General features: G+C 40.0%; 1 protein-coding gene across 2 annotated transcripts in view; it reads right to left on the bottom strand.

Annotated features, from left to right (window-relative positions):
* Positions 1–12,235, bottom strand: part of kcnt2b (potassium sodium-activated channel subfamily T member 2b) — a 49,919-nt gene that overhangs the window by 31,846 nt on the left and 5,838 nt on the right. For both annotated transcript variants that reach the window (XM_074696538.1, XM_074696539.1), the window contains exons 2-4: positions 2,359–2,438; positions 574–676; positions 217–279 (exon numbers count right to left, since the gene is read on the bottom strand). In XM_074696538.1, coding sequence (XP_074552639.1) covers positions 217–279; positions 574–676; positions 2,359–2,438 — 246 coding nt within the window. The remainder of the gene's footprint in view (positions 1–216; positions 280–573; positions 677–2,358; positions 2,439–12,235) is intronic.

The following is a 12,235-nucleotide window of genomic DNA, read 5'->3' as shown; positions in this document are numbered from 1 at the left end:
TACAGTTGGATTGTGACAAATGCATGTGGATCTAATATGCTCCATACAGGCATGGTGAATTGAACTAGTTAAGTGAAGTTGCATTGATCGGGTTATAAAACATTTCCAACCACTGCGCGGGAGTTGAGGCTGCGAGTCTCTCAGGTGGCGCAGTTTCATGCTCCTTTTTCTGCAGGGTGGAGCTGTCACTGCTGACAAAAAGATCCACATACTTACCAATCAAACTCACTCCAGGGGCGGGATGATGTGTTTTGTTTGGTACAATTCACTCCAGTCACACTGCCGAGGGGAAAACAAACAAACAAACAAAGCCACTGAAAGCAACTTTTTTTTCTTCCAGCATCTCTCACTAAAACCTGCCTCACCTTCAGCCTAAAGATCAGAAAGCTTGGCTGATTGCATCACCAACACCATCATCTCCCACCCAATCCTGTTACTGGTTACTCTGCACACACACACACACACCATTATCTCATCTATTGACCTGTTGTACTCGTGTCTGCTATCAGGCCTCCACAGTCCAAGACACATTGGTTCACCTCATTAAGATCATGTTATCACCATTTGTCTCACCAGTCCTGTCGTCCCTCTTGCGGGTTGTCCAACAAGACTCTGACGATGTAGAGGAGGCAGCTCAGCACTTTCAGAGCAAAGTTAAACATTCGCACACGCAGACCTGCAATACAAACAGAGGACTGCTGATACCAATGAACAAAATGAGCAGCATCTCTAAGGAAAAAATTGTATTCAAACTTTGATTTGATTCATTTAAACGTTACTATTGCATGATCTAATACACACCAAGCTCTGTCAGATTATGTTGCTTGACAGAAGCAAAGCAATCTATGGACTTGATCTTTAAAATTACACCTAAAACACCTTTATTATGACCCTGAGACAGTTTGAAGATTATCTATCATATCTTTACTGGAAAATGGTTTTCTGGGTAAAAAGAAGAAAAGTTATGAACATTTTATTGTGTCTGTGACCTTTAAAATAATATGACCTCATGTGACCTCAGTTTTTTTAAATGGGAAAAAAAAAGTTTGTGGGACAGTTGACAATAGTATAAACTTTAAAGGTGCTGCTATGACTATCTGGGCTCAGTAGTGTTTTTTTCTTTTTCTGTACCCACCTCATAAATGAAAAATTCAAATTGGAAATTCAATAAATATTTGACAAAAAAAGACTCCGCTTCCCATGAGCACTATCAACCACTACATGACTGTATGGATGACCAGAATTTCTTTACACCACTTTTTTTTTGTACAAGACAACTTTGAGCAGGATATAAAGCGACGAGGGAGTGAATTTATTTGGTGTGACATTGCGCTACTAGCGTAGCGTAGTTTAAACATGACAACAAGCAAATTTTGTAAACTCAATTTGTACAATAGTTAAGTAGCTGGCTATATTTAGTGTCACTCACAGCCTGGCGTTCTAAGACATGTTTGTTACATGTAACATTAGTGAATCCTGGTTATGCCCTACCAGTCATCTACCAAGCAGAGCTAACATAACCTCACTCTTCATTTTATTGATAGACTCTCAAGTTTGAACAGACCACTGCAGAATAACTGCTGCATGTGGGTTTGAATGAACATTGTCACAAACAGCTTAGCCTGTTTTAGCCTTTAGCTTGTGCTCTATCACTCTTTTGTTTCGCTGTCTTCTGCTCTTATGTCCTCTTTCTTTTTGCCAGTCCTGCTTTAGTTTCTGCCATTACAACCAGTTAGAGAAAATGGTTTTCATCAGAGAAAAGGTCAGGTCTTGGTGCTAACTGCTAAAGTTTGCCAGCCAGTGCAGAGTAATCAAAGAGGCTGTTGGTCTGCAGGCTGTGAATGGATTCTGTGGTTGGGTTGACCATGGAAACTGAGAGTTAACATGAAGAAACAATCAAGTTTGGCACTGATAACCTTTTTTTTTTAAATTGTTGATTATGAACAGGCAAGAGACTATTTCACTTATAAAGTCATCACAGAGCATTAAAGTTTTCTTTCTTCCACTTTTAAGTATAAAATAAACTCCAAGCAATTATTTATACCCACTCTGAGTTTGACTCTTGATAAAATATTTAATTTTATTTACACATGCAAAAAAATAAAGTATGATATCCATAAGTTTACATATTATTTCAACTGCTACAAAGACATCACAGTCACAAATCATAGACAAGAAAAAAAAATCAGGTGATGAAATGCAGGGCAACAATGACAGCACATCACAGGTCTAAAAAAACAAGTCTCGTGGATCAGAAAATGAGAGGAACTAAGGTGGAAAGAAAGCAGGCAGCAGACAAGAAATTTACCCAGCCCATTACAAACAGAGAAAATGTGATCCCAAACAAATGCAACTCACTGGATCTTTGGTTTTTGATGAAGAACAGCTTGAGGCGCTCCTTGAAAGTGTTCTCATTCACAAAGAATTCTACCTGCACCCTAAGAGAGGGACGGAGACACAGGCATAGACAAAAAAGAGATAAAGAAGTAAGAAAGGTACGAGGGGGAAGGAGGAAGAGGGGGGTGTAGCAGGTGTTTGGAGGATTGGAATGGTCTTTTTCAGCCAGGAGATAGAACGGAGGGGACAAGAGGCCTGCTGAGTTAAAGGGAAATAATTAAAGGTGTGGAAAAATGTGCACAGTTGACCAAATTGGATATAAAGAGTGATAATAATTACCTGAACAGTGGAAAGTATGAAAATAGGATACTGAACCAGGGTGCATTAAAGACTAATGGGTTTTTTGAGGAAATGGTGTTCCTGCGTGTCCACTAGCCCATAGGCAGACAGCTGCAGTCAGTCTCGTTATCTCCACTGATTAAATATAGAGCAACAAATTACTTCCCTGTGATGTTTCTGCTGAACATGGGAGGCCATAATTACTGCTCTTTCTGCCTTTCTATTCTGGCACCCTCCTGTTAGAAGGACACACACACACACCAACTCACAGTTACTGTACACACACAGGCCTAAAATACAGGACAGCAGCGTGGTCATTAGGATTATTAGGCCATTCAAACGCCCGTCTGACATGGATGCACATGGAGAGGCATAATGAATATGACAAAGAAAGCCACTCCAGACAGCTCTTACATGGTGTAAAGACAGCCAGACAGACTGGGGTGACTGTATTTCCTGCCTGACCACCTTCGGGGAGAATTCTCAGTAGCTCTCCTTTCATCCTATGGAGGGACAAGTGGATGACTCAGGTCGCGGATGAAAACCCCCGGCCTTGCTCGCTGGTGGTCTCCTCACAACACACAGACGGATGAAAGAGAGGCAGAACACTGCAATCTATTCTCCTGTCTGCAGGAAGAGGAAGAGATGCTGTGTGTATGTTTGTGTATGTGTGCGTGTGTTTATGTCAAAGGGGTGGGGGGGTCCTCCCAGGGTTCCTAGCATGACGCTATACACTCACCCCACATGGTCAGAGACACAGAGACACACATCAAAACCTACGCCACACTTTCCCAGCAATGTTTGGGGGGGTGGGGGGTAAGTTTCCTCTTTGTTGCTATGGCAACTTGGGATTCGTTGTCTACCCCCTCCCTCCCTCATGAGCAGATGTGAGCAAACACATACTTGTGAAGTGTGTTCAGCCATCGAAGCCGATAGCTCGCTCCAGCTTGTTGTCAGCTCCCTTTGCTCAGAACAGACTGCTCACAATAAGGATTTTGCAGGCATGGTGGGAAACAGAAGAAGATGCACACACACACACGTACACACACAGATCCCCAGGGGGGCACAGCGGTGTGTAGCTGTACCTTCTGATTAGAGAGTTATTGAGTGTTGCACAGAATCAATCGACCATATGACTGCATGAGTTATTTCATGCACAGAGCAGAACAGGCAGTACCTTGGTGGCACTTAGTAAAGGAAACCAGTGTCAGAAATAGTATTTAACCCAACGGGAAGGAAAAGTCATCATTTAGGGAAAAAAAAAATCTCTGTAATGGCATTAACTTACTCACTTCTCTTTCAAAAATAATTAAATTGCGTTTTCAGAAACTTTTTCTTTTCAAGAGTCCAAATCAAAACTGAGGGGATCCAAATTGGTTTCAAATGTTAAAAGCTTCAGAGAGACAAATATTTTATGCACCAGTGAACAAAGGGGCAGCAAATTTCTGTTAGATATGCTACAAATATTAGAATCCAATTGAAGGCTATTGTAAAAGTTTGCTGCTTTGCATGACTCAGTTGACATGAAAGTTTGATAAAACCTTCCTCCTTCCATCTAAAAACCCAAGACTACGTGTTTTTATTTCATTTCAAGAAACCAGAAGCCAAAAATTAACCCTGATTCGTGTGTAATGAATAAAATAAAAGTGCCAATTAGATTTTAAAAAATAGTCTGGCGAGGTGTCTTGAATTTCAGTTTTAAAAACTTGACCAGCAAATTGTTCTTACCCCATTAGTCTTTTCTTTTCTTTTCTTTTCTTTTCTTTTCTTTTCTTTTCTTTTCTTTTCTTTTCTATCAATTGTGCCCCAATTCTGTCTTTGATATCTTAAAATATTAAAATTTCCTGGACTTGCCAGGACAATGTGGCTTGTATGAAGTCTAAGACAATTCTAGCAAGAAATAAAAAAATATAAATATTTGATTCCATGCTTTACAGTGGCAAAGATCATGAAAGCAAATCTTTTATCCAATATTATCAGTGTGCACTTACATCAGATTTGTGTACATCAATGAGGAGAAGAAAAAAACATCAGATAGTGCAACTTCATAGCATTACTGATGCAATCAAGATGAATGTCCTCTCACACTACAAAGAGGTATACAGTATATCCCCTGGTGCTTTTACATATCAGCCCCCTTTTGTAACTTTACAATCATGAAGCACACATCTGAAGTGATGAACCAAAGGGTGGAAACCTGACGTGAATGGGTTCCAAATGACAGGGTACTTGCTCTGATGAATTCATAACTCACATCTCGTGAATACGCGCTTCTCCGCTTATTAAGCACCAAAGAATTCGGACCCATTCATGAAGAAGCCTAACCATTTATTTCCATCTTAAAGGGATATTTCTTTTTTTTTTTCTTTTCTTTTTTTTTCTTTTTTTTTTTTAAGGTTGGATTGTATGAGTTATATTTGCCACAGAGGATGCTGGTCAGCTCAGCCAATTAGTAAGAAACAGCACACAGGTTGGGCTGCAGTCTTCTGCAGACCATAATTCTATAGATGAAACACAACTGCTGTAATGACAGGTGGTTGACTTTCAATTAACTTCATTCAATTAATATCATTTGAATGAACTTTTTGAGCATTGATATTAATATGGTTGCCTCTGTCTTTAAAACACCCCAAAAATGTGTTCTTCAAAACGTATTAAGTGAGGCTTTAAAGAAGGGGTATTCTGCTTTACCATAATTTAAACACAATATTAAGTAACACTGCTGGATGAAATGCCATCTATTTTTAAACTTCTCAAAACACTCTGCTTAAAAAAAAAAACATCGCAAGACCTTCATTAGCCTTGTGAAATGATGAGGTCATCGTGCAAGCATCTATTAGCTGGTCAAAGACACATTAGAGGGGCAGGCTTCAAACACCAACGTCTGGGGGGTGGGGGTACACGTTCCAGTTGGGCGTTCCCACTCGGGACTTAGAAATTCCTACTTCCGAGTACAAATGGAATGCAGCAATAGCTCTTTTCCAAACAGGCCTACAGAGAGCTAGCCAATCACAGGGAATGGGGGTTGTGGAGTAGGGCGTCTTAAAGAGACAGCAGCTAAAAAGAAGTGTTTGTCAGGCTGAAATGTGTCTTTTTAAACACCAGAGTGAGAAACGTAGGGATTGTTTTGACCTGTAAATTATGTAAACCTACTACAGGGGTACCAGAGGAACATAATTAAGGCCAAAATCACACGATAACCCCTCTTTAAGGACTCATGACTGAGATCTCAACAGTAATTTCCTTTTTCGGTGTGCATCTGTGTTAGTAAGTGGCAAGCACTCCAATGTAATAGGTTTTTAATTACTACCCTCATAGCAAACTAAAAAATGATTTTTTTTCCCCACGTTAATGTCGTTTACAACCCAATCTATCAAGCAGCGCATTTTCATTCGCTGCGATGACACTGATGCGTCTTTTTTAGGCAGTTCTCCCGTTTTTTTAACTACCTGTTTTTATTTACCAAAGGCACTAAAGTTGACATATGTTCCTTAATTCAGCCATCCGTGTAGCTCCCCATTTATCAGAGTGTTTAAAGCCTCTTCAGGCTCTGCAAAGAGAAACAGCAACACAGGAGAAAGATAATTTCAGAGGTCATTTTCCCTTTGATGTGTTTCTCCAAACGAAAGCTTTCCACATGAGTGTACAACCGAGGATGAAAAGTAAAGTGGAAATATAGCTCAATAAAGAGTTGAGCTGAAGGATAGATTGAGAGTCTGGATCTTTAATCTGATGGGAGGATGTGGGAGAAAAACACATTAAACTCATAAAAAGCATTATTTCAAAACAGAAGACACACAAGCACATCACAACAGCTCCCCTGGGCAATGGCCACAAAGCAGACCCTTAAGGCTCTCCAAAATCAAAGGGGAAATAAATGATTAGATTACTTTTGACAGGGATGCTTTGGGGCACTGAGGCACAGAAAATATGTGTTTGGATTAAGGAACGACCCTTAAGTGTACCCTCGATACACTAAAGAAGATTCACTACAAGAAAAGCCCCTTAGAGGTCCCCTCTTTTTCTCTGTACCTGACCCCCTTTCCAAGATGTAGGTTTGCCAAAATATTCAGTTTGAGTCAAGGATTAGAAATCTCACATGGACCTTAATAAAGCAAACACAGCAGCTTTAACCGCTGGAAATAATAGGACATGAATAAAGAGGGGCATGGCATAACATTTCAAACCCCAGCCTGGGGACACAATTTGCATTTTCACATTAGCATGTACACTCTGAGAGTTGAAGTGTGACAGAGAGAGCAGACAAAAATACAGACAGTTAAATAGGCCCAGACAGACTGACAGAAAGACAGAGGGGGACATGCGGAGGAGGATCTCAGAGAGAAAAATAGAGAGATGAACCTTGTTCTCCCGCTGCTTCCACCCATGCCTTTGCTCTATAATGACACAGCACTGGCTGTCTAATGACACAGTGAAAGAGACTAAAGAACCCAAATCTATACTGTATGTGCGCGATAGTACAGCATCAGTTCATCACAAGCTCTGCACACAATTCAGAATAACCCAGTGAGGAAAAAGTAACATGATGAACAGGGGAAAAAAAATCAACCCACAAAGTTAGGATTTTGTAACATTGAATGGACTACTTTTTTTTTGCACATTGATTGTTTTCTGAAATTCATTTCTGAAACCTGATTAATCACATTTCAGTTGAATGTTTAATAACTATTCTTAAGTATGGTCTGAAACCATGACAATGTGGAAGACAATTTACCAAGGGCTAACCCCAAATCTACTCCTTAGCCCTTGCTTTACCTCTCAGCCCTTGGTATCTTGTGAAAGGGAAGGGCTACACAGCCCCTTGAAATAAAGACAAACCAGGACCTCACTTGAAACCAAAGGGTATGATGAATGTCATATTGATATAATTTTTTAACAGATATCCAATCATTTGCTACTCCACGTAATATTAGTCATGTTTTGAACTGTTGTATTTCAAATTCCCCGTTATAAAGATCTAGCTAATGCTGCTATAGCGACAGCTAAAGCTATTAATAGCTATACAGATGTCAGACCAGGGAGACAAATTCACAGCTAATGGACTTCACTACAATGCGCTGCATTTCATGAATGATTAGACAGAATGATGAGACAGCTAAGCTGCATTCATGAGCTACATTAGCTACATACTATAAACTAAGATAAACACACGTTACAGTATTCAGAAGCTACATAATATATCTTCTAAATGATGTAACATTCACTCACCATAGCTTTCCTGTCTGATCATTCATGTAATGCTGTACATAGAAGTGAAGTCTGTTTGCTGTGAATCTGTGACCCTGATCTGACATTAATTGGTTTTTCTGGAGCTTGGTTTGAAGTGAATTAACAGTCGCTTTGCCAATGACACAGCTAGTGAGTGACTAGGGGTGATCACGTAGCGGGAATCGAATGGGGTCTCGTTTCTAAGAGATGTGTTTTCACCCTTCCCCTTGGTCCTCTTTATTCTGTGACTTAAAGAGTTATTTTTAGGCTAAGAAGACGTGCAATGTCGAATCATCATCATCATTATTGTACCATTTACCCTGAGTTACTACGACGACAGGCCCAACAATAGGTGCCTTTTTGTTTTCAAACTGATCCTACATGTATAAATCAAACTTCAGCTCCTCATAACGGATAGGCATGAGACTCAAGCACGAGCTTGACATCCTTAATTTGGTTTCAGCAGGTTTTAGGGGATTCATATCATTCTGTCTCATCTTTTGCTTACTTTGTGATGCAGTTACCCACTGACACCATTCTGCTTAGCTACACCCGTATGCTTAACTCAAACTCCATGGGGATATTCTGATTCTGTTAACTTAACTGAGCCATCTAGGAATTTCTGAAGTTAGATGTACTGTTCAAAAGTGCAGTGGCTTTATATCACAACAGAATGATTTTGCAGCTGTGTGTTCAAAAAAGACTAATGGTTAATAATCTAGTCAGCTGGGTATGCATCTTCTTATGTGGACCACTGTGGGAAAATGAATGTCCTCGCATTTTTTTTTCACTTGACAAAAAAATACAAGATAAACAGGAGTATAATAACCAGACGGATACCAGTGAAAATGTCATTTTCCAAAAAAGATGCTGAACAGCTATTCTTAGGGGGCATTATAATGACCATAATCCACGGATGTCTGCAGGATTCTGTGAGGAAAATAGAGCACAACTTATAGAATGAGATAAAACTAGAAAAAGCAGAAAAGCTACACATCACAAAGGAAAGCAGGAGAAATTCAGCAGGATAACAAAAGGCAAATAAATTGCACATCACCATGGGGCTGCTCTCTCAGCTTAACTGAGGCAAGGTGTGTTCTCCTTCATCCAACCAATGGTTGACAGAACAGCTTGTCCCTGACCCAGAAAAAACAACCATTACACACCACTGTGTTAATGGCAGGTGAGGAAAAAGAAAGAGGGAACACATGACTGCTACGTAAAGATCGGTCTCTCTTGTCAAAAGGCACGGTTTTCTTTTGAAGAGCTGACGATAAACAGGCTCACGCTGACTGAGGAATCAGTTAATAAGGGTTTGATTTTTTTTTTTTTTTTTTTTTTCATCAAACCATGAAATTCTAGCACTTCTGTGAAACAGCAGATTAATGCCTAATAACTTGATCATGGCTGGGGGCTGAAAAAGAAAAGTGCTGTCTTGGACAAGTTCCTTTAACATATGTATAAATATGTAAGATTTATAACAGTGATCTCTGTAATCCACCTTAAAGATGCTGTGAGGAGGATCTGTTTTAATTGCACTTCCTCGCCACCTTGTGGCCCGGAGTCTCCACACATTGTCGTAAATTACTTTTTGTGAGGCAATGTATATGTTTTGGAATTAAATGGAGATCAGATTGAAACAAATTTTCTATGTTCAAGACAACTTTTTTACTGGATACAATGCACTGAGGTAAGGGACTTATCAGTACAGTTACATAGTGCTACGGTTTGAAATGTAACATCAAGCGAGCTGTATGCTAGCAACATTGTCAGCCCAGTGCTCAAGTACACAATGTCGGTTTGTTTGTAGTTTAGTAGCCTTTTATATTTAGCGCCCCTTACAGCCCAGTGCACTAAGACATGTCCCTAATGTGTAATGTTAGTAAGCCCTTGTTAGCTATGTCCTGCCAGTCATCAACCCAAGGAAGAGCTAACATAACCTCACTCTTCATTTTATTGATAGACTCTCAAGTTTGATCAGACCACTGCAGAATAACTGCTGACTGTGGGTTGGAATATACATTATTACAAACAGCTTAGCCTCTGTGTTATGAAGTAATACAGCTCGAGCTAAAGGCTAATTAGCCTTTAGCATGGGCTGTATCACTCTCTTGTTTAGCTTTCTTCTGCACCTCTTTACTTTTTCTGTCTCACAGTTAGGCTCCTGTGTCCACCATCACTACAAAATTAATCACAGAAATCGTTTCATGGTGAGAAAAACACAAATATCTGTGTTTTATCTCTTCTCTCAACCAAACTTTGTCAGCCGGCATGGTGTTGTCGTAGAGACCTAGATGTGCCGTAAATCAATCAGGACCCAAACTGGAAGCTAAGAAGTAGCAATTTAAAAAAACTTATAACCAGCAATATTGGCTCTGATAATCTCATTTTAAGTGTGGATTAAAATCAGACATATAAATGGGAGCCTTTTTAAAAGGTCACTTTCAAAACTCCTCACAGCCCCTTTAAACTAAGCACAGTGAGGAAATTGAATGAGATGATCAGCGTACCCCTCAGTGTAGTGACAGTAAGTAAGTGTGAACCCCTGCCTGCACTCAGAGCCATTTCCTGGACCATCCCTTTGGTTCCCATGGATTCAAACTTTCCATACATCATCAGCGGAAATGCACCAACCATTTCTCCTTCCTTGCTCCCTGACGTAAGCGAGACTTGCCTCATCCTTTCCTGAACACATCATTCATTTTTTACTGCCTCTGGGTGGATCTGTCCACACATTCACGTAGTCTCTTTTGTTAAGATGATAGAAGAACAGAACACAAACAGCTCTTCTTTGCTGTTTGATTCACACGAATACAGCCCCATGATTTACTTACAACGCCCCACCCTCCTACTCCATCCTTCCTCCAGCGTGAAATGAAATATGCCTTTGATGCACAACTCTATCAAAAGCCAGCCAATGACATTCTATCTCTGTCCCTTCAGATTTCATTAGCCTCAGATGTGCGCAGACATTTAACATATGATCGAATCTGAAGATATCAATCTGTTTAAAGCCATCTTCGATGACATGCATTGCTGAAAGAGTGAAACACGAGAGGAATCTTCTCATCCTTCCGTCCTGGTGTCTCTGGGGCTGAACGGATTTGAAAATCCTGCTGTGTATTAAGCTAACACAATTTGGTAAAAGGGGTTTGTGATTCTCAACAACAGCGTGGCACAGCAGCTGGCTGCCCCCACGCTGGTGACATGAGGCCTTTTAGCAACACTGAACACTGCAAGAGCCCCAGAAGTGCTCAGACACATGCTAGTCAGCTGCACGGCTGTGACAGTATCCATGGTAGGAAGGCTCTGAAGTGTACATGCAACAAAAAGGCTGGATACAGGTTTCAGTTCATAGTTTTCTGTGTGGTCAATGTAAGGCCCGTGGGTTTTTACCATGACCAGGATCACACCTGAAATAAAGCTAAAACACATGTCCAATTTCTGTCCGTATCTTTTTACTGTAGATGTATTTAACATCATTTTCACCAGGGCTGTCCAATTGGGGGCCCACAGGCCAATGTTCGCCTGCCAGTGATTTTTTTTTGGCCCTCTGCCCATGTTTGAATTTTTATTATGTATAAATTTGTAATCATTATTATTATTATTTTCCACTGCCAGCAGCCTGGATTTCTCATTCATTATCTACTTATTATTGCACTTCCTTTCCTGACCACAAATTAACACTGTGTTACAATGGGAGTAGGGTGGCGCTAGTCCTATCAGCTCAAATAAGGAAGTCCATGACCAGAGAGTGAAAGGATTTAGGGTCATGGCTGGGATGGAGCGTATGAGACAGTTGCATTCTGACAAGAGCAAGTTTAAAACTAGTTGAATACTTCTTTACAGAAATTGATTCCACAGCAGTATGCGTGATATGTGGGCCGAATTAGGTACTTTTATAGGTACCGACCAAATTCTGTCAAAAGTACTAGGTACAGATTCACGAAAAATCAAAAGGTACCATGTTTAGATAACTTATATGCATCTTTATGACTGTGAGAGAGTAGGAGAGTAGGTGATTTTCCATTCTGGACATGAACACAGCATCATAAGGTTATATATTGAAGAATAAATGTGTTAAATTGAAAAAAGTTTAGATTTTATTATTAAACAAATTGATATTTTTTACCACATGAATACAAAAAAGTACCAAAAATGGTACCGTTGAGTACCGATACTGACTGCCAGGTACCAGGCATTGGTACCGTATCGTTTCAAATGTGAAAGGTACCCATCCCTACTAATATGTAGGTGGAAAGTCACTGTTTTAAAAGAGTAAAATCTTTGTAAATTAATGTAAATACAGTAGTCATTTATAGGGGAAAAA

Source organism: Halichoeres trimaculatus, unplaced genomic scaffold (genome assembly GCF_033239565.1).
Source record: "Halichoeres trimaculatus isolate MK-OKI-2021-1 unplaced genomic scaffold, fHalTri1.1 fHalTri1_scaffold_20, whole genome shotgun sequence".
Lineage (NCBI taxonomy): Eukaryota > Metazoa > Chordata > Actinopteri > Labriformes > Labridae > Halichoeres > Halichoeres trimaculatus.
This window is presented reverse-complemented; position numbering and strand designations above follow the sequence as displayed.